The sequence below is a fragment of the Mirounga angustirostris genome, unplaced genomic scaffold (genome assembly GCF_029215605.1).
Source record: "Mirounga angustirostris isolate CCGP_5_RB_7025 unplaced genomic scaffold, mMirAng1.0.hap1 SCAF_6, whole genome shotgun sequence".
Lineage (NCBI taxonomy): Eukaryota > Metazoa > Chordata > Mammalia > Carnivora > Phocidae > Mirounga > Mirounga angustirostris.
Window position 1 is genome coordinate 33,448,304 of NW_026991714.1, and position 14,553 is coordinate 33,462,856.

Below are 14,553 nucleotides of genomic sequence, written 5' to 3' on the forward strand. Positions count from 1 at the left end.
TCTTTCTAGTTGTGAGGCCTTTAGCTACCTCCCTTCCATATTCTGAACTTCATAACAGTAAAAGGAGGGGCGGGAGTATCATTTGGTTTCCTTTGTTACACCTGCACTCCCCTTGAATGATGAGTCTGTAACTCCTCGGAAGGGTTAGAATGTAGCAAAAGACACTTCCCCATAACCGACTGGTGCTTGGCACCTGTTCTTTCCGCAGTGTGTCAGTCGCCTCCAGAAATTCTGCATGGTAAGCGCGCCGCCGGCAAAGAGACCAATTTCTTCCCCGGGCACGAAGTGTTCTACAGCTGCCAGCCCGGCTATGATCTCCGAGGGGCTGCTTCTCTGCGCTGCACGCCCCAGGGAGACTGGAGCCCAGCAGCCCCAAGATGTGCAGGTGCCCCCACTTTCATCTATTTGCAGATCCATCTTTTTGGTCCTCACACGGCCATCTTACTTCTGTTTTCCTTGTTGTGGTGGTTTTCCTAGTGAAATCATGTGTGGACTTCCTGGACCAACTCCCTAATGGCCGTGTGCTCTTTCCACTGAATTTCCAGCTTGGGGCAAAAGTGTCCTTCGTTTGTGATGAGGGGTGAGTGTGACCTGGCAGAGAGATGGGGGACTTAGTACTCCATGCTAATATGCTGACATGGTGGGCAGTGAGGATCTATCCAAAAAGCAAGCTGCCTAACGGAAAAGAAGTACTAAAAAGACTAATATCTGAAACAGTGATTGGGAAGTATGGTAGGAACCGGATAGAACCATGAACAGGTGCTTGAAAAGGAAAAACGCTAAATACACTGTTGAACAGCAGAAGTATAACAACAGATCGTGAATATTTAGGTGAAACATTACATGTATGAATGAAAAGTAATTTGCAGGCATGAAAGGATGAATATTGCAGAGTGGTTGTTAAAAAAAAGGTTGGTATGTCAAAGAAAGTTATTTATAAAATAAGTCATATGCACGAGTGTTTCAAAAAACAATTTTAAACCAATCAATAGTGGAATTTGGAATAGGAACAAAAGTGTAAATAGGAGTATTTTTCAATCCAGTTTTATGTCATCTAATTAGAATTAGTCTGTGTTGAAGGAACATGAAGACTGATGCTCATGTTTCCAATAATGTCATGAACTTTTTTTTTATCATGTTCAATTGGCCAACATATAATACATTATTAGTTTTTGATGTAGTGTTCAACGATTCATTAGTTGCATATAACACCCAGTGCTCATCACCACACCTGCCCTCCTTAATATCCATCACCCAGTTACCCTATCCCCCTACCTCACTCCCTTCTGTAGCCCTCAGTTTGGTTCCCGGATTCCAGAGTCTCTCATTGTTTGTCTCGCTCTCTGATTTCTTCCCATTCAGTTTTCCCTCCCTTCCCCTGTGGGCCTCCACACTATTCCTTATGTTCCACATATGAGTGAAACCATATGATAATTGTCTTTCCCTGCTTGACTGATTTCATCTAGCATAATCCCCTCCAGTTCCCTCCATGTCGATGCAAATGGTAGGTATTCATCCTTTCTAATGGCTGAGTAATATTCCATTGTATATATGGACCACATCTTCTTTATCCATTCGTCTGTTGAAGGGCATCTCGGCTCCTTCCACAGTTTGGCTATTGTGGACATTGGTGCTCTGAACATTGGGGTGCATGTGACCCTTCTTTTCACTACATCTGTATCTTTGGGGTAAATACCGAGTAGTGCAATTTGGGTAATAGGGTAGCTCTATTTTTAACGTCCTGAGGAACCGCCATACTGTTTTCCAGAGTGGCTGCACCAGTTTGCATTCCCACCAACAATGTAAGAGGGTTCCCCTTTCTCCACATCCTCGCCAACACTTGTTTCCTGTCTTGTTAATTTTTGCCATTCTGACTGGTGTAAGATGATATCTCAATGTGGTTTTGATTTGTATTTCCCTGATGGCTACTAATGTTGAACATTTATTCTTGTGTCTGTTAGACATTTGTATGTCCTCTTTGGAGAAGTGTCTGTTCATGTCTTCTGCCCCTTTATTGACTGGATTATTTGTTTTTTGGGTGTTGAGTTTGGTAAGTTCTTTATAAATCTTGAGTACAAACCCTTTATCCGTAATGTCATTTGCAAATATCTTCTCCCATTCTGTCAGTTGCCTCTTAGTTTTGTTGATTGTTTCCTTTAATGTGCAAAAGCTTTTTTTTTTTTTAAGATTTTATTTATTTATTTATTTGAGAGAGACACAGGGAGAGAGGGAACACAAGCAGGGGGAGTGGGAGAGGGAGAAGCAGGCCTCCCACCGAGCAGGGAGCCCGATGTGGGACTTGATCCCAGGACCCTGGGATCATGACCTGAGCTGACGGCAGGCGCTTAATGACTGAGCCACCCAGGCACCCCTGTGCAAAAGCTTTTTATCTTGATGAAGTCCCAAAAGTTCATTTTTGCTTTTCTTTCCCTTGCCTTTAGTGATATGTCTTGAAAGAAGTCACCGTGGCCAATGTCGAAAAGGTTACTGCTTTCATTCTCCTCTAGGATTTTGATGGATTCCTGTCTCACATTTAGGTCTTTCATCCATTTTGAGTTTATCTTTGTGTATGGTGTAAGAAAACGGTCCAGTTTCATTCTTCTGCATGTGGCTGCCCAATTTTCCCAGCACCATTTATTGAAGAGACTGTCTTTTTTCCATTGGATATTCCATCCTGATTTGTCAAAGATTAGTTGACCATAGAGTTGAGGGTCCATTTCTGGGGTCTCTATTCTGTTCCATTGATCTATGCGTCTGTTTTTATGCCAATACCATGCTATCTTGATGATCACAGCTTTGTAATATAGCTTGAAATCAGGCATTGTGATGCCCCCAGCTTTGGTTTTCTTTTTCAATAATACCCTGGTGATTCGGGGTCTTTTCTGGTTCCATACAAATTCTAGGATTGTTTGTTTCAGTTCTGTGAAAAATGTCGATGGTGATTTGATAGGGATTGCAGGAAAGTGTAGATTGCTCTGGGCAACATGGACATTTTCACAATGTTTATTCTTCCAATCCATGAGCTTGGAATGTTTTTCCATCTCTTTGTGTCTTCCTCAATTTCTTTCATAAGTGTTCTGTAGTTTCTAGAGTATAGATCCTTTACCTCTTTGGTTAGGTTTATTCCTAGGTATCTCATGGTTTTTGGTGTTATTTTAAGTGGAATCGATTCCATAATTTCTCTTTCTTCAGTCACATTGTTAGTGTCTAGAAATGCAACTGATTTCTGTGCATTGATTTTGTATCCTGCCATGTTGCTGAATTGCTGTGTGAGTTCAAGTAATTTGGCGGTGGAGTCTATCGGGTTTTTCCACATAAAGTATCATGTCATCTGCGAAGAGAGATAGTTTGACTTCTTTGCCAATTTCAATGCCTTTCATTTCTTTTTGTTGTCTGATTGCTGTTGCTAGGACTTCTAGTACTATGTTGAACAAAAGTGGTGAGCGTGGGCATCCCTGTCGTGTTCCTGACGTTAAGGGAAAAGCTCTCAGTTTTTCCCCATTGATAATGATATTTGCTGCGGGCTTTTTATAGATAGCTTTTATGATATTGAGGTATGTTCCCTCCATCCCTATATTTTGAAGAGTTTTAATCAGGAAAGTTTGCCGTATTTTGTTGAATGTCTTTTTCTGCATCAATTGAGAGGATCATATGGTTCTTGTCTCTTCTTTTGTTAATGTGATCAATCACATTGATTGATTTGCGAATGTTGAACCACCCTTGCATCCCAGGAATAAACCCCACCTGGTCATGGTGAATAATCCTTTTAATGTACTATTGGATCCTAATGGCTAGGATCTTGTTGAGTATTTGGGCATCCATGCTCATCAGGGATATTGGTCTGTAATTCTCCTTTTTGATGGGATCTTTGTCTGGTTTTGGGATCGTGATAATGCTGGCCTCATAAAATGAGTTTGGAAGTTTTACTTCCATTTCTATTTTTTGGAACAGCTTCAGTAGAATAGGAATGATTTCTTCTTTAAATGTTTGGTGGAATTCCCCTGGGAAACCATCTGGCCCTGGACTCTCGTTTTTTAGGAGGTTTTTGATTACTGTTTCAATTTCCTTACTGGTTATTGGTCTGTTCAGATCATCTATTTCTTCCTGTTTCAGTCTTCGTAGTTTATAAGTGTCCAGGAATGCATCCATTTCTTCCAGATTGCCTAGTTTGTTGTCATATAGCTGCTGGTAATAAGTTCTAATAATTGTCTCTATTTCCTTGGTGTTGGTTGTGATTTCTCCCCTTTCATTCATGATTTTATTAATTTGGGTCCATTCTCTTTTCTTTTGAATAAGTCTGGCCAGACGTTTATTTATGTTTTTAATTCTTTCGAAGAACCAGCTTCTAATTTCGTTGATCTGTTCTGCTGTTCTTCTAGTTTCTATTTCATTGATTTCTGCTCTAATCTTTATTATTTCTATTCTCCTGCTTGGTTTAGGCTTTATTTGCTGTTCTCTCTCCATATCCTTTAGGTATGAGCTTAGCTTTTGCATTTGGGATTTTTCTGATTTTTTGAGAGACGCTTGGATGCCTATGTACTTCCCTCTGAGGACTGCCTTTGCAGTATCCTATAGGTTCTGAACCAATGTGTTTTCATTTTCATTGGTTTGCATGAATTGTTTAAGTTCCTCTTTAATTTCCTGGTTGACCCATTCATTCTTTAGCAGGATGCTTTTTAACCTCCAAGTGTTTGCATTCCTTCCGAATTTTCCCTTGTGGTTGAGTTCCAGTTTCAATGCATTGTGGTCTGAAAATATGCAGGGAATAATCTCAATCTTTTGGTATCGGTTGAGACTTCATTTGTGACCCAATATGTGATCTGTTCTGGAGAAAGTTCCATGTGCACTCGAGAAGAATGAGTATTCTTTTGTTTTAGGATGGAATGTTCTGTATATATCTCCAAAGTCCATTTGGTCCAATGTGTCCTTCAAAGCTCTTGTTTCTTTGTTGATCTTCTGCTTAGATGATCTTTCTAATGCTGTGAGTGGAGTGTTGAAGTCTCCTACTACTAAGGTATTATTATCATTATGATTCTTTATTTTGGTTAAAAGTTGGTTTATGTAGTTGGCTGCTCCTGTGTTGGGGGCATAGATAATTACAATTATTATATTTCTTTGTTGGCTAGACCCTTTAAGTATGATACAGTGTCCTTCTACATCTCTTACTACAGTGTTTGGCTTAAAATCTAATTTGTCTGATATGAGAATCGCTACCCCAGCTCTCTTTTGAGGTCCACTAGCATAATAAATGGTTCTCCATGCCCTTGCTTTCAATCTGGAGGTGTCTTTAGGTCCAAAATGAGTCTTTTGTAGACAGCATGTGGATGGGTCCTGCTTTTTTATCCAATCTGAAACCCTGTGCCTTTTGATGGGAGCATTCAGCCCATTCATGTTGAGAGTAACTATTGAAAGATATGAATTTAGTGTCATTGTATTGCCTGTAAAGTCCCCGTTTCTATAGATTATCTCTGTTAATTTCTGGTCTACATTACTCTTAAGGTCTTTCTTCTTTTATACAATCCCCGTTAATATTTCTTGCAGGGCTGGCTTGGTGGTCACAGATTCTTTCAGTTTCTGCCAGTCCTGGATGCTCTTTATCTCTCCGTCCGTTCTGAATGACAGCCTTGCTGGATAAAGTATTCTTGGCTGCATGTTCTTCTCATTTACTACCCTGAATATGTCTTGCCAGCCCTTTCTGGGTTGCCAGGTCTCTGTGGATAGGTCTGATGTTATTCTGATGTTCCTCCCTCCATATGTTAAGAAATCTCTTTCCCCTAGCTGTTCTCAGGATAGCTTTCTTGGCTCTAAGATTTGCAAGCTTCACTATTATATGTTGGGGCATTGATCTATTTTTATTGATTTTGGGAGGGGTCCTCCCTGCCTCTTGGACACGAATGCTTGTTCCCTTCCCCAGATTAGGGAAGTTCTCAGCTATGATTTGCTCAAATATACCTTCTAGTCCTCTCTCTCTCTCCCTCCACCCCCTCAGGGATCCCAATAATTCTGACATTGGAACATTTCATTGCATCATTGTCTCTCTAAGTCTGTTCCAATGGGCAACTAGCTGCCTATCTCTATCTTCCTCAGCTTCCTTCCTTTCCTAGATCTAATTTGTTCTTCTGCTTCATTTACCTTGACTGTTGGAGTATCCAGGTTAGACTGCATCTCATCCATAGCATTTTTAAGTTCAGCCTGATTAGATCTCATTTCTGCTCTTACAGATTCTATATTGTCACTAATGCTTTTCTCAAGCCCAGCTATTGACTTCCTGATTTCTACCCTGAAGTCTATCTCTGACTTCTTGCCTATATCCGTATCCATTAGATCTGTGGCAGAGAACATTGTCTCTGGTTCTTTTCTTTGTTGGGAGTTCCTCCTTGTCATTCTGTTGAGGGATGTTTGAGGGAATGTACAGAGTCCAAAATATCAATCACGACCCAAGCAAAATGCACCTTAGAAAAAATATGAAGTGGTCAAAAGCTACCACAGATACACCACCAAAGCCAAGATAATCCAAAACAATAAAAAAGAAAGAGAAAAGAAAGAGGGGAAAAAAGAGCGGGGGTGGGGAGAGAGATTATAATCTCTCAGGGTGGACACAGCAGGGTGATCTGCTCATTCCTGCTTGATTTTTGGTCTGTGTGTTAGAAGACACTATATCCCCAAATTGCAAAGAAATCAGAACTTACATATATCTCAAGATAATATTGAATAGAGTGAAAAACGGGCTAGTATGGGGCATAAATCTATAAAACATATATGTGAAAAAAAAGAAGTTAAGAAACAACTTAAAAACATAGGTTGGGAAATAAGAATCTATTTGAAACAGGAGCAGGGTTAATTAAAAAAAAAAAAAGAATAAGAAAAGAAACTAAAAAAGAAATGTAAAATTTTAGCCTGAAGTATAAGCGAGTTGTGAGGGAACACCTGGAGCTCCCTATATTATTTTCCCCTGGCCCTGGGGTTTTACAGTCTTGTGCAAAATAAGCTTATCATTTACCTGTTCTTCCAGTCTGTCTTCTGGGGGAGGGGCCTGCTGCTCAGTCCCCCAGACTTCTTTGCCGGGGTGGAGTTGCCCCAACCCTTGTCAGGGGGATGGGCTTAATGTGAGCTGTTTGGCTGCATGGCTTTGGTTCCCTGGCTTCTTTCTGCTTCTCTGCTTCTCTGCTTCTCTTTAGAGGGTCAGAGCATACGTGGCCGTGGGGTAATTTCTGGCCCAGCCCCGCAATGTCATGGTCCACCGCCCCCCCCGCACCTCAACAAATACTCCAGATCAATCCGTCTCCACCTGGGCATGTCCCAACTCCACAGACTCACACAATTCATGCCTGCAGCACCTCTCCCAGGGGAGTCACAGGGAACCTCGAGCGCCTCGGTGCCTTGTGACTCTTCAACTGCCAGTGACCCTGGGCTCGCGCGTGCACCCTCCTAGGGTGCATAGCTCCTAGGTCACGCTGCGTGCCACCCCACCATCTCCTCGTGGGCCACACTGCTCTGAGAGCTGTCCCTGTCATGGGCACAAGCCATTCCATATCTCCTCTAGGATGTTAGACAGCCAGCACCTTCTAGTCCTTTTCAGGGTGCTTAGGCAGAGGGCGGTCTCCCTACTGGCTCAGCTCACAGTTTCTGGTGCCTGGAGCAAAAAGTCCCCTCTGGGCTCCCTGACCATAACCAGTGTCCTCGCTCCACTGCTTGGACACTCTATTGGTTCGGGCTCCCCCATTCTTTCTGAGTCTCCTGGAATCCTGAGACCACAGTGATCCACCTAGAATTCTGCCCTATTCGCCCCCTGTGCCCTTTTCAGAAGGGGATGCCTTTCACTAGAGTACATTTCCAAGGGTCCCGATTTTTTTGCTCTGGTGTTATATCACTTTCCGGCGACTGGCTTATGGAAGCTTCCTCCCCCTGTGCTTATCTTCAGATATTTCCCCCAAGGATTCAAGGTTCTGCACCTCCTACCTTGTAAAAAGTAGTCATTTTTCTGCGTGTGGAGATCCAGATAAATCTTCTTACATCTCAGTTGAATTCGTGTGTGTTTGGAATGGTTTGATAGCTATCCAGCTAAATTCAAGGGACCAGATGAAATGAGGTCCATTACTCTGCCACCATCTTGCCCCGCTCTGTCATGAACTGTTTCTGGGAATCTTAATGACCTTGGTATTATGTTCCAACACACATCCAAAGTGAAGATCAACAAAGGGGCAAAGATTAGGTAATTTTACAGGCAAAATTAAAAATCATGGATGACAGGTAAAAATCATGGATGACAGAGCAGGTGTCCTCAATATATTCTGAGGGTCCCTTGGCAGGCAGCAAATATCTGTCACCCAACAAAGCCCTGGAGGCAATCCAGGCAGCCGCTGCTCTGACAATAAGCCAGATGTTTTAGGAGGATGGGCCTCCAGAGAATCATCTCTTCTCACCTTTTCTTATTTGTCCTAGATAATTTGGCTTGATTCATCACTAATGTGGATATGCCACAGGCATCATTCAGGAGCATTCCAAAAGTTTTGGCCAAAAACAGCAGTCTCTGCTGTCTTTCCTCACTTTCTCCGATTGACCAGCTTGAATTGGGAGTCGTTTTCCTCCTGAGCCACTAGAGAGGAAAATGCTGTGGTGTGCCCTAGAGAACAGAGCTCCACACAGAGACAGACAGGGAGCTGTCCGAGGGCAGGCGGGACAGATGACCTCCTGAGGGTCGACAACCAGACACCGTTGTTATTGCTCTATCCTCACTGGAAACCACAATCCTGCCAAATGTTTTGATTTCAGAGTCTCTATCAGCTGGGAAAGCCAACAAGCTGGGCTTTTCCCCCTGGGATTTAACTCAGGCATTAAACTGTATTTCAGCAGAATGGGAGAAATGGTGCGCTCACCCATTCACTGTGACTTTTGTTCCTCAGGTTCCATTTAAAGGGCAGTTCTGCTAGTTACTGCGTCTTGGTTGGAACAGAAAGCCTTTGGAATCACAGTGTTCCTGTGTGTGAACGTGAGTACAAAGAATGCCTGTTCAGGTCGGCACCTCCCTCCGTGTTTTGTTTGCTTGTTTGTTCGTTTAATGTGTTTTGCCTATAAAATTACCTAATATTTGCCCCTTTATTGATCTTCACTTTGGATCAACATCTCTCTTTGTTGCAAGGATTGTTTCATCATGTGTTTATAATGTTTATAAGCATAATGTGTGCTACAAATGGAGAGAAATACTTCATAGATAGAGGGAAATTTAGAGCCTGAAGCATTTTTCCTGTCAAAAAATGATAACTTTTCTATCTTTGTCTCGATCAGCTATTCATTCTTAGCCTCATTCTTTTGACAAATAGTTTTGAGCACCTGCTATGTGCCAACCAGTCTTCTAGACACTGGGAATACAGCTGTAAACAAAACAGACTAGGACCCTGCTTTCATGTTGTTTATATTCTTGTGTAGGGGGAAAGACAAAAAAATAACAAACAGGGGCCCCTGGGTGGCAAGGTCAGTTAAGCGTCAGACTCTTGGTTTTGGCTCTGGTCTGTTTCAGGGTCATGGGATCGGGCCCCACATCAAGCTCAGAGCTGAGCTCAGAGTCTGCTTGAGAGTCTCTTTCCTTCTCCCTCTGCCTTTCCTGTTTGTGCTCTCTCTCTCTCTCTCCCTTGAAATAACTAAATCTTTAAAAATAATGGCAAGCAAACACATAAATAGACTATTTCAGATAATACCAAGTGTTATTACAAAAAAAATAGGGTAATGCAATAAAATAATTCGATATTGGGAATACACCTGTAAAGAAGACAGACTAGGACCTTGCTTTCCTGTTGTTTATAATTGTTTTTAAGAGGACAGAAATATAATGTGTTAAATACAGAAATACTACTAATATATTCAATCTGCCAATTTATTTCTTCATGAAATCAAACAGGATGTTGCTTCATCTTCTGATCATAGCTATTGAAACATACATGTTTATAATAAATGCTTTCACATGAATATTTTGCTCTGAAGTCGTTTGGAAATTTTGTATTGATTTATATAATGAAACTCAATAATTACATCCTTCATATCTGGAAGTCAGCTATTTGAAAACCTTAACTTTCCTGGAATATAGTTAAGAAGTATGAAGGAAAGAAATAAAAATACTCCCATGAACCCAGATCACTCACTAGACTGTAAACATTGGTTAAGCTATTCCACCTTTTGATTGTTCATAATTCTTTCAAGCTGCGGTATCCTCTCCCAAATACAGATCAAATCAGAAAGGGAAAGGAATATCTCCAGACAGTTAGCTCAAAAGAAGAAATGTGTATTTCCACAATGAGAAAACAACCTGTAAAAACTAATAAATATCTCAAAAGTCATAACATTTCTGCATCTTCTGGATCGTGCATAGGACCAGTGGGATGTTTCACTCATTGTGATGGCATTACTATAACCATCCATGTTGTTTTTGAGCATAACAGCCTCGAGTCATCAAGAAAAGATTAAATCAGTGATAGACAAATAGTAAATGTATAATATATTTTGAAAGATCTCTCTGGGGTGAAGATCCTTGATGTCAAAAAAGATTTCCTCTATCTTGTGCTTAAAATAGTACTTGATAAAGAGTAGGTCCTCAAAAAATTCCTGTTGAATTGATGGATAATTTTCTTATTAAATGGTTGATTTTCTTCTCATTGGGATTAAGAAGACTGTTGTCTATTTTAAAAGAATGAGCTCTCAATTATCCAGAAATCTTAACTCTCCCAAGAGTTCAGGATGATTAAGTCCCTTCTGGGCTTTGATTTCAGTGTCATTTCATTCAGAAGCATCTCAACAGAGACCTAATATATTTATTTTGTGGTTTATACTCTTTTGAGAGTTAATTATTTAATTGGCAACACCGTCACAGCACATCCCATAATTGTGGAATCAACTCAGATTAAAATATAAACATTTTAATGTAACTTAGAACACTTGTGTTTTTTCTAGAAATCTTTTGTCCACATCCTCCCTCTATCCTTAATGGGCACCACACCGGAACTTCTCAGGGAAACATTCCCTATGGAAAGGAAATTACTTACACGTGTGACCACCACCCAGCCAGAGGGATGACCTTCAACCTCATCGGGGAGAGCACCATCCACTGCACAAGTGACAGTCAAGGGAGGGGCATTTGGAGCGGTCCTGCCCCTCGCTGTGAACCTGCTGGTCCTGCTGGTTAGTACCCATGTACCCCGAATGGATTCAGAACATCCGGCCAAGATCCTTCATATTTCCATAAGATTATGGTGTTTGTTTGTGAGTTTAACATCGTCATAAGTGGAAGTATCGGAGTTGCATGCCGTAGCTAAAACAGATGAGTCCAGCAGTGCCAGGCTGTGTTTGAGTAGTAAGATGTGAATAACTCTTCTTGCTGGCGCAGTGGCGAACAGAGTGGGGTAAGAGGAGAGAGGGAAGGGTGTTTGAATAGTAAGATGTGAATAACTCTTCTTGCTGGCGCAGTGGTGAACAGAGTGGGGTAAGAGGAGAGAGGGAAGGGTGTTTGAATAGTAAGATGTGAATAACTCTTCTTGCTGGCGCAGTGGCGAACAGAGTGGGGTAAGAGGAGAGAGGAAAGGGTGAGGGGAAAGTAGTAAGCATTGTGTATAAATCAAGAAGAAATACGTTTTCTTTGGAGAGGACTGGAGAACAACTGGTATGAACACTAACCAATGCCAGAGTAACTGATATACACCCCCCACAAGTTCATGGGCATGCAAAGGATCAAACTGGCAATATGGATATTATTTAGCTAAGGCTTTAGCTAGTCCTATGCTAAATAGGCTAAGTAACCAAAAAGACTCGACCTTGGTAGCTTAAGACCTTGACTCAAAGTATGCCCATTTGTCACCTGGCTTCTGAGCCCCACCTTAATCTTTGTCCTTGAACTTTTCCATTCTGAGAGTTAGAAGCAAGGAAAGATCAGCTCAAGGAAGAGTGCAAAAAAGGAAGAGGCTTTTTCTTCCTAAAGCCTGGAGGTCACCTGGTTCTTAAGGCCTGACTGTAGGCCTTCCCAAGGTGGAAGCGGGAGTATACTGGGAATGTGGCACCAGATTTGGAATACCACATGAGAGAGAAAAGCAAGCCAATGAGAAAAAGCAACACATGATGAAAGGCCTTTAACCTTTCTTTGGTGTCCCTCCCATTCCAGCTGGATGGTTATATTAGAATCCAGTGAGGTTTCTTTAAATGAAGTTGCCTAGGCCACCAGCCATGCATATTGAATGGGCAAATAGAAGCAGTCTCCTCCAATTCTTAATCGCAGGAAACAAACTGAGTGTTGTTGGAGTGGGGAGTGGGGTGGGAGGGATGGGGTGACTGGGTGATAGACACTGGGGAGGGTATGTGCTCTGGTAAGCGCTGTGAATTGTGCAAGACTGTTGAATCTCAGATCTGTACCTCTGAAACAAATAATGCAATATATGTTAAGAAAAAAAAAAGAAGAAGAAGGTAGCTGGAGGGGAAGAATGAAGCGGGGGAAATCAGAGGGGTAGACGAACCATGAGAGATGATGGACTCTGAAAAACAAACTGAGGGTTCTAGAGGGGAGGGGGGTGGGAGGATGGGTTAGCCTGGTGGTGGGTATTGAGGAGGGCACATTCTGCATGGAGCACTGGGTGTTGTGCACAAACAATGAATCATGGAACACTTCATCTAAAACTAATGATGTAATGTATGGGGATTAACATAAGAATAAAAAAAAAAAGAAGAAGAAGAAGAAGAAGAAGAAGAAGAAGCAGTCTCCTCCAAAAAGGAGATAGTTGAGTACAGACTCTATTCAAAATATGCAGCACGCAATCTACCCTTTCACTAATAAGACATAGCTGCTTAGACAAAGCTGCTCAATGGCTTAGTCTGTTTTGTCATTGTTCTTAAATATCTGGCTTAGCATCAAAATGAAAATGGTCAGTAATTTCCTAGGGCTGCCATAAAATTACCACAAACTAAATGGCTTAAAACAACAGAAAGGTGTTCTTTCACAGATCTGAGGGCTAAAAGTCTGAAATCAAGGTGTTGGCAGGGCTGCATTCCTTCCTATGACTCTAAAGGAGAATCCTTTGCCTCTCTCAGCTTCTGGTGGCTCCTGGCATTCCTTGGTTTGTAGACACATCATTCCAATCCCTGCCTCTGTCTTCACATGGCCTTCTCCCCTGTGTCTCTGTGTATCAAAAGTCCCTGTCCTTTCTCTTATAGATACCACCTATCATTGTATTTAGGGCCCACCCTGGTAATCCAGGACGATCTTAGTTTTTTTTTTCTTTTTTTTTTTTTAAAGATTTTGTTTATTTATTTGACAGAGAGAGATACACAGCAAGAGAGAGAACACAAGCAGGGGGAGTGGGAGAGGGAGAAGCAGGCTTCCCGCAGAGCAGGGAGCCCGATGCGGGGCTCGATCCCAGGACCCTGGGATCATGACCTGAGCCAAAGGCAGACGCTTAACGACTGAGCCACCCAGGTCCCACCAGTGTTTTTTTTTTTTCTTTTTTACTTAGAAATTTTATTCCCCCAATCACACTGTTAAAAGCTCCTTATAAAACACTAAACAAAAGCAATCCACAGAAAGAAAAGGAAATATATATATAAATATTTATGCCAAAAGCAGTAGCATTACAAATATCAATTGATTTTAAATAGAATATATCAAGGAAGTAAACAATTTTTAAATACCTTTCAAAAATCTGATTTCACCTTGAGAGTGTTACCTTAATTACAGCTGAAAAGACCCTTATTCCAAGTAAGCTTCCATGGTGAGGTCCTAGATGGGTGTACCTTTTGGGGGAACATCATTCAACCCACTACAAGCAGTGACTGCTATTTAGAGCCAGAGAAGCTGCTTATGGAAGATACCCTGAGAAGGAGGTAGGGAGGAATAAATGGAGAGAGAAGGTAAAATATGTGTTGATATACGTGAGCATATTAACACCAAGAAATGAGAATATGAATGGTTAACCCTACACACAGGCAGTCTAATAGGCCTGACACATGAAACCATTAGCTAAAATTCTTGCTTTGGTGAAACAAGAGCAGAAAGGCCAGAAGGGTGAATAGTCTTCCAAGTAGTAAAAAATTTCCTGATGAGTAGATGCTGTTGGAAAGCACCATCCTAAAGTAACTTGAAGGGGAAGAAAACCTTTTGCCATTATTGTAAGTCTCTGTTTCTCTGAGCGCATCTACCAGCTTCATTGGAAAGAATGAGGAAGTAGGGTGGAAATCACTCTGCTCACTGTGGTATTCCTGTGATTTTGCTCTCCAGGTTACTGCAAAGCCCCAGAAGAGTTTCCGTTTGCCAAACCTACAACCCTGACTGATGAGTCTGAGTTTCCGATTGGGACATCTTTGAATTATGAATGTTCCCCTGGGTATTTTGAGGATATGTTTTCTATCACCTGCTTAGAAAACTTGGCCTGGTCGAGTGCCGAAGGTATCTGTAGACGTGAGTAATGCCATCCTGGGAGCTCCTTCACGTATGTCAAGGCCTCTGTGGGATCCAATTTAATTTGTTCAAATTTTGTAGGCAAGACATCTAGGTTTGCCCAAGGCATTTAAATGGAGGGTAGACTT

General features: G+C 41.6%; 1 protein-coding gene across 1 annotated transcript; it reads left to right on the forward strand.

Annotated features, from left to right (window-relative positions):
- Positions 1-377: 377 nt before the first annotated feature.
- LOC135364817 (complement receptor type 1-like) lies at positions 378-14,442 on the forward strand. The gene is made up of 4 exons (XM_064595519.1): positions 378-580; positions 8,904-8,989; positions 10,942-11,169; positions 14,246-14,442. The coding sequence occupies exons 1-4, from the start codon at positions 378-380 to the stop codon at positions 14,431-14,433; spliced, it is 705 nt and encodes a 234-aa protein (XP_064451589.1). The 3' UTR covers positions 14,434-14,442.
- Positions 14,443-14,553: the final 111 nt, after the last annotated feature.

Bases quoted from the DNA above. Each gene is read 5' to 3' on its own strand.
- LOC135364817 (XM_064595519.1), top strand. From the start codon at position 378: ATGTGCAGGTGCCCCCACTTTCATCTATTTGCAGATCCATCTTTTTGG. The intron at 581-8,903 runs GTGAGTGTGACC...TTTGTTCCTCAG, and splicing joins TCCTTCGTTTGTGATGAGGG to GTTCCATTTAAAGGGCAGTT. The intron at 8,990-10,941 runs GTGAGTACAAAG...TGTTTTTTCTAG, and splicing joins CAGTGTTCCTGTGTGTGAAC to AAATCTTTTGTCCACATCCT.